The following is a 13773-nucleotide window of genomic DNA, read 5'->3' on the forward strand; positions in this document are numbered from 1 at the left end:
CGATGGCCGCAGATCCTGGCCGAGGGACGTCCCCTGGTTACCCGCAAGCAGGTGGCCGCATGGGCGGGGGGGGAAGAAACTGGCCTGGCGCACGCGCAGTGCAAAAGGCCGGGCTCCCGGAAGTCCCGCCTTCCAGGGCGGGGCCAGGACCAGGAGGAGAAACCCGGTGTCGCCGCGCGGCCGCTTCCGCGAGCCCTCGCGCCGGAAACGGAAATGCGTCACAGAGGGCGGGCGGCGACGGCGGTGGCGGCGTCGGAGGCGCCTCCAGGGGACGGTGGCGGCGCCGGGTGGTGAGGCCGCGCCTGTCCGGGGGTCGTCGGGGGACGGCGGGAGCTTGGGCCAGCGGCGGCGGCGGCCTGGGACGCAGGCGGAGCCCCGCGCAGGTGAGTGCCGCCCCCGGGCCTGGCGAACGCTTCGCTGGTCGGACCGGGCCCGGGGGGCCGGGGCTTGGGAGGCGGGGCTGGGGCCTGGGGGCGGGGCCTGGGGTCTCGGAGGGGACGGGCTGGGGTTGGGGGGCGTGGGGTGGGCTCGGGGGGCTGAGAGCGCCGGGGGCCGTACGGGGGAACCAGGGGGCTGGGGAGGTCTGCGGTCGGGGTCCGGGGGTCCCGGGAAGTAGGGGTGGGGGCTGGGCCCGGGGGCCCGGGGCTTGGGAGGCGGGGCTGGGGCCTGGGGGCGGGGCCTGGGGTCTCGGAGGGGACGGGCTGGGGTTGGGGGGCGTGGGGTGGTCTCGGGGGGCTGAGAGCGCCGGGGGCCGTACGGGGGAACCGGGGGCTGGGGAGGTCTGCGGTCGGGGTCCGGGGGTCCCGGGAAGTAGGGTGGGGGCTGGAGCGGTTCCGGGGACTCCACCGAGGGAGCTGAGGCCTGGAGCGGTCTCGGAGGGCTGGGAGCTCGGGGGACCGGTTGGGGGGTCTCCAGGGTTCGGCGAGCGGGAGACTGGGAGGCCTGGGACTAGCGGACGTGGCGCTGCGGTCGCTCCCAGGTCTACACTGGGAAGCCAGGGGCTGTCCGGGGGTTTCGGAGGCGGGGGCTTTGGGGCTCATCCAGGAGTGCGGTGACCGAGGGGCGGGGGGTACCGAGTGGCCGAGGGCCTGAGAATGCGTGGGGCCTTTCCGGGGGTGCCAGGGGCAGCCCGAGGCTATGCTGGGGGGCTGCGGTAGGTGGGAAGACCAGGGGCAGTGCCGGGTACTGGGGGTTGGGCAGCCAGGTGTACCGGGGTGGTCGGGGGGCGCTGGAGGCCACCGTGGGGAGGGTTCCTTGGTGGTGCAATTGCTGGGGCCGCCTGGGTTCTAGGGGGAGGGTTCCCTGGTCTCTGCCCAGGCTGGAGCCCCTCCCTTGTGCCCCACTGACCTTTTCTGGTAGCTTTTCTACCCTCCCTCCCTCTTTCGCGCCTCCCACCTCGGGCTTGGGCGAGGAGGCCGTGTCCTGGGCCTGGCAGGAGGCCTCCAGGTGGATGTGGTGGGCGGCCGGGCCAGAGGCGGTCACCTGGGATGTTCAGGTTTCTGTGAGTGAAGCTTCCTCTGCTTGGAGCTGGCCGTCAGCTCGGTAGGGAACAGGTGTGGGTTAAAGAAGGTGGGTGGGTGGAGGAAGAAGGCACAGATGGGGAACTCTGGCCCCCAGCTTTTGGAAAGTTCCTTGTGCTTTCTGGCTTTGAGTGGGTTAAAGCTGGGATACGTCTGGCCTTCGTGGAGATTACTAGGGTTCATGGTTCTGGATTGTTTTTGTAGCCGGAGACTTCCTGTTTTATCAGTGCAAGTACAGGGCCGCCGCCCCCTCCACAGCGCCCTTCCAGATGCCTGCAGCTGTGCTCTCCCTGGCCCCTTCCCTTCCCGCCAGTGTCTTTCTGCACCTTCCCGTGGAGCTAGGCGTTTGTAGCTTCCCCGTCCCTACTTGACCTGCATGAGGGGTCTGGTCGCGCTCAGCTTCCTATTCTGCAGGCCTTGGGAGCTGCTGGGTGCTGGATGTAGGGTGTCGGGCAGTGCTGGCCGAGGCTTCGACACTAACCTGTTCTTTATCAGCTCGGCTTTTTCCCCTTTAGTGTACTCTTAATGATTTTAAAGAGTAAAAAACTCCGTCGAGATGGCTTTTAACAAAGGAGAAACCGGTCTCTGGCACGGCAGAGAGACACTGCCGTTGCTCTTCTCCGAGTCCCAGAGTGCCGGCTGGTGCGGCCCCTCCTCCTTGGCGGGGGAGCCGGTGGGGCCGACGCTGACCGTCTGCATCTTCTGTTTCAGGCCCAAGGTCCCGGAGGCTATGGCAGCGGCTACCATCGTGCACGACACGTCTGAGGCCGTGGAGCTCTGCCCCGCGTACGGCTTGTACCTGAAGCCCATCACCAAGATGACCATCAGCGTGGCGCTCCCGCAGCTGAAGCAGCCGGGGAAGTCCATCTCCAACTGGGAGGTGATGGAGAGGCTGAAGGGCATGGTGCACAACCACCAGTTCTCCACGCTGCGTATTTCCAAGAGCACCATGGACTTCATCCGCTTCGAGGGGGAGGTGGAGAACAAGAGCCTGGTCAAGTCTTTCCTGGCCTGCCTGGACGGCAAGACCATCAAGCTCAGCGGCTTCTCCGACATCCTGAAGGTGCGCGCGGCCGAGTTCAAGATCGACTTCCCCACCCGCCACGACTGGGACTCCTTCTTCCGCGACGCCAAGGACATGAACGAGACCCTGCCGGGGGAGCGGCCGGACACCATCCACCTGGAGGGGCTGCCCTGCAAGTGGTTCGCCCTGAAGGAGTCGGGCTCCGAGAAGCCCAGCGAGGACGTCCTGGTCAAGGTGTTTGAGAAGTTCGGGGAGATCCGGAATGTGGACATCCCCATGCTGGACCCCTACCGCGAGGAGATGACGGGCCGCAACTTCCACACCTTCAGTTTCGGGGGGCACTTGAACTTCGAGGCCTACGTGCAGTACCGCGAGTACGTGGGCTTCATCCAGGCCATGAGCGCCCTGCGCGGGATGAAACTCATGTACAAGGGCGAGGACGGCAAGGCCGTGGCCTGCAACATCAAGGTGAGCCCTGGGCGCCGAGACCCACGCGCTTCCTCCCTTGGGCGGCTTCCTTCCAGCAGGGTCAGTAGATCGCTCCCAGCCACACCGCTTAGGCTGTGGGGACCTCCCCTGAGTAAAACCACAGCAACAGCCCCGTTCCCGTCGAATTTCAGGGACACAGGCGTGAGGTCGAGTAGGGGGTCCGTGCTGTGGTTTTGGAAATTCGGTATCTGAAGGAAGATGTCTAGTAGGTGAGGGTTGGACCCTCAGGAACTGTGACAGGGATTTGAACCGTATCAGAACCAAGAGAACCTGGCCTTCCCAGAATGCTCCTTGAAACTAGGGATTAACGTTCCCTTAAGCCTCATGCGCTGTTTGTTTGTTTTTGAGACAGAGTATCGATCTGTCACCCAGGCTGGAGTGCAGTGGCACGATCTCTGCTCACTGCAACCTCCGCCTCCTGGGTCCGAGCGATTCTCCTGCCTCAGCCTCCCGAGTAGCTGGGACTACAGGCACGTGCCACCACGTCTGGCTAATTTTTATATTTTTAGTAGAGACAGGGTTTCGCCGTATTGGCCAGGCCGGTCTCGAACTCCCGACTTTGTGATCTGCCCGCCTGGGCCTCCCAAAGTACTGGGATGACAGGCGTGAGCCACCGTGCCCGGCCTTGCCTCATGTATTTCGACCCGTGTTGGCTTCGCGGTGACAAATGAACCAGCCTCCTGGAGGAGGTTTTGTGGCCTTAAGATGTGCCCCGTGGGCGTGGGCAGGAGGCCCCGGGGTGGCTCTGGCCACAGGAGATGGTGGAGCCGGGTAGCGGAAGGGGAACCGTGTCTTGCCGCGGTGGCGCGTCACTTGTGTCCAGTAAGTGGCGAGGGGTAGTTGGTGTTCCTTGTAACTCTGTGGGATGAGCTAGGTCTTGAGCTACTGATGGTGACTTGGAGGGAGTGGTTTGGCTTCTGGGCCCCACTGTCTGGGTCTGCACCGGACGTGAGTGGTGAGCGGGAGCTCAGGCTCTGAGGACTTGGCCCTGTGGCCCGGGAGAGGGAGAGGGCGCCTGGCCGTGTGTCTGGGGGGCTTTGGGGGAAGGCCGTCTCACACTGTTTTTTGCTTTTAAAGGTTTCTTTTGATTCGACCAAACACCTGAGTGATGCGTCAATTAAGAAGCGGCAGCTGGAGAGGCAGAAGCTTCAGGAACTGGAGCAGCAAAGAGAAGAACAGAAGCGCAGAGAGAAGGAAGCGGAGGAGAGGCAGCGAGCGGAGGAAAGGTACCTTCTGCGGGAGGGGCCCTCGGCGCTGGTGTCCGGCACCTGGGAGTGTGCGCAGACTCGTGTGCGTGTGTATGCATGTATTCCTGTGTGGGTGTGTGCGTGCTTGTGAGCTTGTGTGTACCTGTGTGCGTGGAGGCATGTGTGCCTGTGAACCGGTGTGTGTGCTTTGTATGTACGTATGTGTGCCCGTGTGTGTGCCTGTGCGTCTGTGCACCTGTGCCTGTGTGTGTGCATGCGTGCCTGTGAGTGCCTGCGTGCATGTGTGCCTCTCTGTGCGTCTGTGCCCGCGTGTGCCCACGTGTGTGTGCATGTGTCTGTGAGCTCGTATGTGTACCTTTGTGCATGTGTGCCCATGTGGGTGTGCCTCTGCATCTGTGCACATGTGCCTGTGTGTGTGCATGTGTGTGAGCTCGTGTGTGTACCTGTGTGCATATGTGTGCATGTGTGCCCATGTGTGTGCCTCTGCATCTGTGCGCACGTGCCTGTGTGTGTGTGCATGTGTGTGAGCTCGTGTGTGTACCTGCGTGCATATGTACGCATGTGTGCCCATGTGTGTGCCTCTGCATCTGTGCCCATGTGCCTGTGTGTGCATGTGTGAGCTCGTGTGTGTACCTGCGTGCATATGTACGCGTGTGTGCCTCTGCATCTGTGCCCATGTGCCTGTGTGTGTGTTCATGTGTGTGAGCTCGTGTGTGTACCTGTGTGCATATGTACGCGTGTGTGCCTCTGCATCTGTGCACACGTGCCTGTGTGTGTGCATGTGTGTGAGCTCGTGTGTGTACCTGTGTGCATATGTACGCGTGTGTGCCATGTGTGTGCCTCTGCATCTGTGCACACGTGCCTGTGTGTGTGCATGTGTGTGAGCTCGTGTGTGTACCTGTGTGCATATGTACGCGTGTGTGCCATGTGTGTGCCTCTGCATCTGCACACGTGCCTGTGTGTGTGCATGTGTGTGAGCTCGTGTGTGTACCTGTGTGCATATGTACGCATGTGTGCCCACGTGTGTGTGCCTCTGTGTCTGCACACGTGCCTGTGTGTGCATGCATGCCTGTGAGCTCGTGTGTGTACCTGTGTGCATATGTACGCATGTGTGCCGTGTGTGCCTCTGTGTCTGCACACGTGCCTGTGTGTGCATGCATGCCTGTGAGCTCGTGTGCGTACCTGTGTATGTACGCGTGTTTGCCCCGGTGTGTGCCTTTGCATGTGTGCACACGTGTCTATGTGTGTGTGCATGCGTTCCTGTGAGCTCACGTACCTGTGTGCACGTGTGTACCTGTGTGCGTATGTACGCATGCGTGCCCTCGTGTGTGTGCTCCTCTGCATCTGTGCACACAGCACACATATGCCTATGTGCATGCTTGTGTGCCTGTGACCGTGTGTGTGTACTTGTGTGTGTGTGCACGTAGGGGTGTGTGTGCGTGCCTGTGGGTGCGCAGCTGTGCACGTGAGGACCTGCGTGAGTGGCTGTTTGAGACGCAGCAGAATATGCGTGTTTCTGTTCGTTTTCCTGTCGTACATCATGGTCTGACGTGATCTCTGTCGGTTCCCAGGACCACGCCTTTCCCGAAGGGCCACCTCTTCTCCCTCCACACGCTGTTCACATATCCCACTGAAACAAGCAGAATGCCTTAGCCGTTTGCAAGTTTGCGTTTAGGTTGAGGCTACGTTTACAAAATGAGGTAGAGGGTTGATGGTGATGGCCAGATTTAAAACAAAAAACCATAGGATAAAAACCCAGTTTTGCTTAAGAGGCCTTTAAAGCAATGGCCTGAGTTGTTCACTGCGGTTGGGGTACCAAAGACCACCTCAGGTCAGTCTTTGTAGCCCTTTTCATCTTCTTAGCATTGCAGGAGGGAACCAACAACTTGCCGTGAATCCCGTGAGGCGGATTCCTCGTTGTCCTCCTCCATCCCTCCTGCTGTGCTGTCTTAGTGAGGCGGAATCCTCCTCCTCCCCCCTCCTCCTCCTCCTCCTCCTCCCCCTCCTCCTCCTCCTCCTCCTCCCCCTCCCCCTCCTCCTCCTCCCCCCTCCTCCTCCTCCCCCCCTCCTCCTCCTCCCCCTCCCCCTCCTCCTCCTCCCCCTCCCCCTCCCCCTCCCCCTCCTCCCCCTCCTCCTCCTCTCCCCTCCTCCTCCTCCCCCTCCTCCTCCTCCCCCCCTCCTCCTCCTCCCCCCCTCCTCCTCCCCCCTCCTCCTCCTCCCCCCCTCCTCCTCCTCCCCCTCCTCCCCCTCCTCCCCCCACCAGGCTGTGCCCTCCGAGGACTTTAGTGCGTTCTGCACGTCTGTTGCGCTTCATGTCGCCGATACCAAGTCTGGGATGTGTTGGACTTGACTGGGGGCCTCCTGGACAGCCTCCGGTGGGACCGAGTTGGTCCGTTGTATTTCCGTTTCTCACTGCTTTATGTGACGCTGGTGCCAGTGTGTTGATGTGTGTGGCGGGTGATGTTTGCACGAGAGTCCCGGCACTGAACTCCTGGGAACAGGGCCATCCTGCCCTTGGTGTTCTTTATATAGCCCCCGTTGCCTCCCCAGGGGAGAGTGGGCTGAGGCCTCCTTAGATGAGGCAGGTGCAGCATGTAAGCGAGTGGCCGTGAATGGGCTGGGGGGGCCCAGGTCAGCCGTCAGGAGCCCCAGGACCCAAGGCAGGAAGTACACAGAGGCAGACACCCTGGGAGAACTGGACGTGCTGCTGTGTCGCCATCCTGGGAGAGGGCGGTTCGGATGTGGGGTTGAGTCAGGGTCCCCTGTGTCAGCCGCTGTCAGGCCGACCGGGACAGCCGGGGTGGGAGACCGTCCTGGGACATTACAGGGACTCTTCCAGGGTCAGACACAGCCCAGGCCTGGCTGAATGTGCCTGTCCACGTTCTGGAAGTGGGGAGTGGGACTCAGAGCGTCGGACCTCTCAGTCTTGCAGGACAGTCCCCACAACATTTCAGAAAGCAGCTTGGGGGTGAGGAGAAGCTGCGTCCTTGATCTTTCCCTGAGGAGAGATGGGCGTCGGAGAAGTGAAGTGGGGCCTCTGCAGGGAAGAGGCCCCGTCCACCTGGCCAGACCACAGAGGGCTTGGGGGACGCGGGGCCAGGCCGTGAGCTTCTCCACAGCAGGACACGGTGGCTGGAGCCCCGGGGGAGGGCCGGCCCGTCGTCAGAGTTGGCGGGGAGGGCTCCAGGGTGGCCGGTGGAGCTGTCCTTCCCCACGCAGGGCCGTACTCGCCCCTGCTGCCCCCCCGTCATTCCTCAGAGGCTGAGCATGAGAGGAGGCCCAGGGCAGCCTCCGGGTTTCTCTCTGGTGGGTGGAAATGAGGCGTGTGTGTTTGGCCCTCACAGGTGACTTGGAGCTTGATGAGTGCTGTCCTCTGAAAGCTGCCCAGCCTTGAGGCGTCGGTGTGAGTCCCGCCTAAGGGCGTGCTATGTGCTGGGCTGCCCTGAGCCATCCTCTGAGCTCGTGGGGCGGTGACAGCTCACAGGACAGTTAAACCTTCAGCACATGGAACTGCTTGAGGACCTTCATACCCCGGCCGGAGACCGTATGGATCACTGCCTGGCCGTCGGCACCTGGCCCGGCTCCCTTCTTGGGGTGGTGGAGAGCGGGACGCCTTTTCTCCCGGCCTGCTTCTCCTCATCCCTGTGTCTCCTCTCGCCTTGGTGTGTCCTCTCACCCTGGTGTCTCTTCTCCCCTTGGTGTCTCCTCTCCCCTTGGTGTCTCCTCTCCCCTTGGTGTCTCCTCTCCCCTTGGTGTCTCCTCTCCCCTTGGTGTGTCCTCTCACCCTGGTGTCTCCTCTCCCCTTGGTGTCTCCTCTCACCCTGGTGTCTCCTCTCCCCTTGTTGTGTTCTCTCACCCTGGTGTCTCCTCTCCCCTTGGTGTCTCCTCTCCCCTTGGTGTGTCCTCTCACCCTGGTGTCTCCTCTCCCCTTGGTGTCTCCTCTCCCCTTGGTGTGTCCTCTCCCCTTGGTGTCTCCTCTCCCCTTGGTGTCTCCTCTCCCCTTGGTGTGTCCTCTCCCCTTGGTGTCTCTGCGGGTCTACGTCATCCCGTCAGGCCTGCTCAGGTTCCTCGGTGCTGCTTAGAGCTGCACATGGGGCTTCCAGGCCACTCTTCTTTTTTTTTTTTTTTGTTGAGACGGAGTCTCGCTCTGTCACCAGGCTGGAGCGCAGTGGTGCGATCTCGGCTCTCTGCAAGCTCCACCTCCTGGGTTCAAGCGATTCTTCTCATTCTTCTGCCTCAGCCTCCCAAGCAGCTGGGATTACAGGTGCCCGTCACTATGTCCAGCTAATTTTTGTATTTTTAGTAGAGACGGGGTTTCACCGTGTTGGCCAGGATGGTCTTAATCTTTGTGATCTGCCCGCCTCGGCTTCCCAAAGTGCTGGGATTATAGGTGTGAGCCACTGTGCCCGGCCCGGGCCACTCTTACCAGGTCTTGCTGTGTTTCGTCACCGCTGGGCTGCTGGAGCAGGGGTCCCTCCCCGTCCAGCTGTGTGGTCGCCGCCCTGCTTGTTGAGGTCATGGGTGATCGTCACCCAAAGAAGTGCTGGCGTTGAGTGCAATCGGATGAAGCCACGTGCCCCTCCCCTGGGAAGGGCCCCTCCTGCCCTGCTCCCTCGATGCCCTCTCCACAGCCCCAGGCAGCCGGGCTGGCGGTTTTGTGCCGTCGTGGGTGGGGCCTTTGTAGAATTTCACAGAACGGGGATCTGTGCGGTCTGTTGTCTTCAAGGCCGCATTGTCCACTTGGCTCTGGTGCAGGGCTCTGCACGGCGCGTCCCTCCTCCTGCTCCTCCCTGGTGCCCGGGGCCGCCTCCCTGGTGTGCGCGCATGCTGGCCTTCCCTGGTGATTGTTAGAAAGCTTTCCTGTGCAGCTGGAACCTGCTTCCTGGGGCCCCTGCCGTTTGTGCTCAGTGCTGTCCTCTGGACGCATGCACCAGCCGAAGCCGGGCGCCTTACGTGGTTTGGTGGCCATCTGCGTCCTCTGCCGTGCATTGGGGCGCTGGCCTTTCCTCGGCGGCCACAGATGCTGCACCCCAAGGATCTTCCGCAGTTTCTTGAGTTGTTGCTGATGCTCTTTCCACCGTCCGTCCGTCCGTCTTTCCCCTGGCTGGGGGCGTGGCTTTTGATGTGGTCGATCCGCTGGTCGTTTTCTTGGTGGTTTCAGGGTTGGGTCACGCTTAGCAGGGTGGTGTATTGGAAGGTCACGGAGGTCCTCGCCCGGCTCACTCCTTCCACCTCTCGGGCTGCTTTGAGTCAGCCGAGGTCCACTTTGGGATAAAGAGTTAAATGCTTAATCGTTGGACTGTGGCCTTTTCCCCCTTGTGTGAAAAGCCACTTGTATGGTGTATCATGTGTTGGCTACAGCTGCTGTCGGTGACAAACCCCCGGTGTGTTCCATGCAGGAAACAGAAGGAGCTGGAAGAGCTGGAGCGAGAGAGGAAAAGAGAAGAGAAGCTTCGCAAGAGGGAGCAGAAGCAGAGGGACCGCGAGCTGCGCCGGAATCAGAAGAAGCTGGAGAAGCTGCAGGCGGAGGAGCAGAAGCAGCTGCAGGAGAAGATCAAGCTGGAGGAGCGCAAGCTGCTGCTGGCCCAGAGGAACCTGCAGTCCATCCGGCTCATCGCCGAGCTGCTCAGCAGAGCCAAGGTACCCGGGGGCTCCCTCTGCCGCCGCCAGCCGCACCCGGGCTGCCCTCGGTGCCCTCCCCTGAAACGCGGGTGGTGTCACGGCGCCGTTTCCCCGCTGGCCGCAGCTGTACCCACAAAACCAGCTTTAGTGCCGAGGATGACGGCTCCTGCCCGGTAGGGTGTAGCACTTGTCTGTCGTTCCCGATGATTTCAGAGCTGTGACGGTTTCCTTTTGCAAAGCTGGTGCATTCAGGTTCCCCGAGCAGGCTGGCAGCCTCCCGGGGGCTGGGGCAGAGGTTCTCTGTTTCCTTTGGGTCCGGGCAGTGGTGGAGAGTGCAGGGGGCCGCTCTCTCTGGCCCGTGCCTCCGTGTGTGGTCAGCTGGCCTGGCTGTGACCTCACCAGTGGCCCAGAGCAGAGGGGCAAGGTAGGCTGGGTGGAGGGCCGAGCACGCAGAGGGGGCCTCCTCCGCCGTGTGAACCTGGCAGGTCTCACCAGCGCCGGTACTGACGACCCCCTCAGCACCAAGAGCCTCCTTGCTCCTCCTGCAGGCACGACTGGTAACTCCCATGAGCCCGGGGCCAGGGCCCAGAGACAGACAGACCTCCCCAGGACAGACGTCCCCAGCACGCTCCTTGTCCTCAGGAGGGCTGCGTCCCCCTGGAGTCCAGCGCGGGGCGACCCCATAACCTGTTGTCTGATTACAGTTGTGATAAGTCCCCGGGAAGGAGCATGACAAGAGGCTGAGACATGTGGCAGCCCAGTCCTTACCTCATGGTGAATATTGAAGACACTAACCCAGGCTAGGCCAGGCTCGCCCCGCGGCGGCGGCGGCGGCAGAGGCGGCGTGTGTCTGCGGCGTCATTTCAGCTCCCTGCTGCCGGCGGCCGCTTGTGACCTAACTCCAGGCCCCCTGCGTGCAACGTGGCGGGGCTCCCGGCAAGGCCCGGCTCTGCCCGAGAGGCCCGCCCCGGGGCTGTGCCGGGTCGCTTTGCCAAGGGGTTTCCTTCTCACTCCGACGCATGATGGCCCCAGGTGTGGCCGAGGGAGCCGAGGGATGGACGGGCTGGACCTGGCTCGCAGTAGGAGACGCCCCCCGCCCCAGGGCTGGAGTCCAGCCAGGCCGCTGATCCTGCATCCCCAGACCATGGGGCCTCCAAACACCGTCCCAGCTCCTCTCCCAGTGTCCGGCCGGGCTCAGGGGTCAGGCTCAGCCGCGCTTTCCTCTTCCCCGCAGGCCGTGAAGCTACAGGAGCAGGAGCAGAAGGAGGAGAAGCTGCGGCTGCAGCAGCAGGAGGAGCGGCGGCGGCTGCAGGAGGCCGAGCTGCGGCGCGTGGAGGAGGAGAAGGAGCGCGCGCTGGGCCTGCAGCGGAAGGAGCGGGAGCTGCGCGAGCGGCTGCTGAGCATCCTGCTGAGCAAGAAGCCGGACGACGCCCACGCGCACGACGAGCTGGGCGTGGCGCACGCCGACCTGCTGCAGCCGGTCCTGGACATCCTGCAGACCGTGTCGTCCGGCTGCGTGAGCGCCGCCGCGCTGCACCCCCTCGGGGGCCAGCTCCCCGCCGGTGCCCCCAAGGAGACCGCGGCCCAGCCGGAGGCCGACGGCGCTCCCCAAAGCGTGAACGGCAGCGTGGCCGAGGAGGCCCCGTGCAGGGAGGGTCAGAGCGGCTGCCGCGCGGCCCCCGAGGACGGCTCTCCGGAGAAGAGGTGCCCCGGCGGCGTCCTCTCCTGCATTCCCGACAACACCCAGCAGCCCAAGGGCCTCCCTGCCTGCGAGCAGAACGTCTCCAAAAAGGACACCCGGTCGGAACAGGACAAGTGCAACCGGGAGCCCAGCAAGGGCCGGGGCCGGGCCGGCGGAGACGGGCTGGATGAGCGGCACAAGCGGGAGAGGAGCCGGGCCAGGCGGGCGGGCAGCAGGGAGGACGACGGGCGGCCGCGCAAGGAGCGGCGGCCCCACAAGAAGCACGCCTCCAAGGATGACAGCCCCCGCCGGCGCAGCGCCAGCCCGGACCACGCCCGGTCCCGGAGGTCCCACAGCAGAGACAGGCACCGGAGGGAGCGCAGCCGGGAGCGGAAGGGCAGCGCCGGCAGGAAGCACAGCCGCCACCGCCGCCGGAGCGAGCGCTCGCGCTCCCGGTCCCCGAGCAAGCACCGCAGTACCTGGAACAGGTAATGACGGGCGCGGCCTCCCCATGGCCTGTCCGCGAAAGACCAGGACCTGCTCCAGCGTCCTGGCCGCTCCTTGGCCGCTGTCCGTCCACCCCCTACAAAGCTAAGACCCTCCCGCAGCCAAGAACGTCCAAGGAGCCCGCTGGCAAAGAAGGAAGACACCACGCTTTAGACATCCATCTTTCTTCACTCACCGCAGCGTACTTGGCACTTCAGTTTCAAACACGTAGCCCTCGAAAACTTGATCCGATAGCTTTAATACGGCCAGTCCTCTCTCAGTCAGGAAAAGCGCACGGACGGACGGTGGTGAGAAGGGCAGAGCTGCCGCATGACTTCCTCCCCACGCGGGGAGCTCTGTGTCTGCTTGGCGACCTCCCCGCGTGCACGGCCCAGGAGGTGCACCTGACGCAGCAGGGGAGACTCCTCAAAGGTGTGGACCACCGGAGTCACACCGGCACTAGACAGAAAAGAAAAAGCGCTGCCCTGGTCATTTCTCCCTCCCCCTCCCCAGTTTGTAACTTCAACTGATCGGGAAATGCAGGTTGGGTGGGATATGCCGAAACGTGATGCTGACGTGGAGTCACGGGTGAGGAAGGTACAAGTCCTTTGAGATCAAAACCCAAACGGGCCATTCTTTTTAAGGTGTCGGTGTGCGGGGAGTGGTCCCCAATGGTCTGAGGCTCCTTAACTTCCAAAACATTCACTTTTTACAACTTCAAGGAATTACGCATAAAAAAGGGTGGTGAAAAAGCTTTGGTTTCTAGTAAAGGTTAGTGCGTGTGGTTTTTTTAAGAAGCTGTTTTGCTAAATTATTTTTACTTGGAATGTTTCAAACAGATTTCAGGCTGCAAACTTGTTAAGTTTTATAATCATTCGCTTCTCCAAGTGAAGCTCAGAAGTACTTAAAAATAGCTGTAACGTTCGCGTTAGGAAAGATGGTGTTTATTCCAGTTTGCATTTTTATGGTGAAATAAAATCCTTTTCCAATGAACTGAGATTTTTCACGCTTACGATTTTTGTGTTTTTATGTGCCTTGGACTGCGTTATTCCGCTGATTCTAGCCAAGTGCGTCTCAACCCAGTAGAAACCGTTCACTTTTCCTAGACCTGCTGGTTCGGTGATCGTACATCACACAGCTCCCCCGGGGCTGTACCGTAGTCACCTTCTGAGAGGAGAATCCTGGGTCCTAAGAGGCATCAAATTTGTTTGCTGAGAACATAAACTTAGCCAAATTCAGAAAACCAATCTTTTTTAAAACCAAGGAGCTGTTTTTAAAGCACATTTAAAAGACGGTGGTTCTTTTCCCCACCAAACGTAGTGGTCACGGGTAGTAGTGTCAGCGCTGCCTGGTTGACCCAGGGTGGAATAGTGCCTTCCTCTCTTTAGTTAAATCACATACCTTCTTGGGGACTGGAGGGCTGGACACGTGCCTGTCCCACCCCCAAGCTCATATCGCTAGCGGATAGATGAGCAAATGGCTCTGTCTTGCCTGTGACCAGACACGGAGTGTTTGCAAACATGGGCCTGTCAGAAGTGTATGCATCTGTGTCGGTCTGTCTAGCCCAGCACTGAGCTTTTGCCTGTTCCACAGCTATAAGAACGTTGCCAGGGCCGGGCGTGGTGGCTCACGCCTGTAATCTCAGCACTTTGGGAGGCCGAGGCGGGCGGTTCACCTGAGGTCAGGAGTTCAAGATCAGCCTGGCACCCCGTGTCTCCTAAAAACACAAAAAATTAGCCGGGC

The 13773-nt window shown here is 61.5% G+C and overlaps 1 protein-coding gene across 5 annotated transcripts; it reads left to right on the plus strand.

Annotated features, from left to right (window-relative positions):
- The first annotated feature begins 217 nt into the window (after positions 1-217).
- On the plus strand, positions 218-13023 carry LOC102141189 (A-kinase anchor protein 17A). 5 transcript variants are annotated; one of them, XR_012429880.1, is made up of 6 exons: positions 738-1501; positions 2232-3012; positions 4111-4259; positions 9641-9881; positions 10568-10637; positions 11098-11164. XR_012429880.1 is itself a non-coding variant. In XM_065538461.2 (5 exons), exons 2-5 carry the CDS (start codon positions 2251-2253, stop codon positions 12034-12036), a joined length of 2091 nt encoding a protein of 696 aa, XP_065394533.1. In that variant the 5' UTR covers positions 218-383; positions 2232-2250; the 3' UTR covers positions 12037-13023. The 5 variants fall into 5 exon arrangements, 4 of the variants coding, with proteins under 4 accessions (XP_065394533.1, XP_073885346.1, XP_045240319.2 ...); XM_065538461.2 differs by lacking the exons at positions 738-1501; positions 10568-10637 and adding an exon at positions 218-383 and having other exon boundaries at positions 11098-13023; XM_045384384.3 differs by lacking the exon at positions 10568-10637 and having other exon boundaries at positions 11098-13023.
- Positions 13024-13773: the final 750 nt, after the last annotated feature.

This window comes from Macaca fascicularis, chromosome X (genome assembly GCF_037993035.2).
Source record: "Macaca fascicularis isolate 582-1 chromosome X, T2T-MFA8v1.1".
NCBI lineage: Eukaryota > Metazoa > Chordata > Mammalia > Primates > Cercopithecidae > Macaca > Macaca fascicularis.

Excerpts from the sequence above, each read along its gene's own strand:
- LOC102141189 (XM_045384384.3), top strand. Across the intron at positions 3,013-4,110 it reads CCGTGGCCTGCAACATCAAG|GTTTCTTTTGATTCGACCAA; the intron begins GTGAGCCCTGGG and ends TTGCTTTTAAAG. Across the intron at positions 4,260-9,640 it reads AGGCAGCGAGCGGAGGAAAG|GAAACAGAAGGAGCTGGAAG; the intron begins GTACCTTCTGCG and ends TGTTCCATGCAG.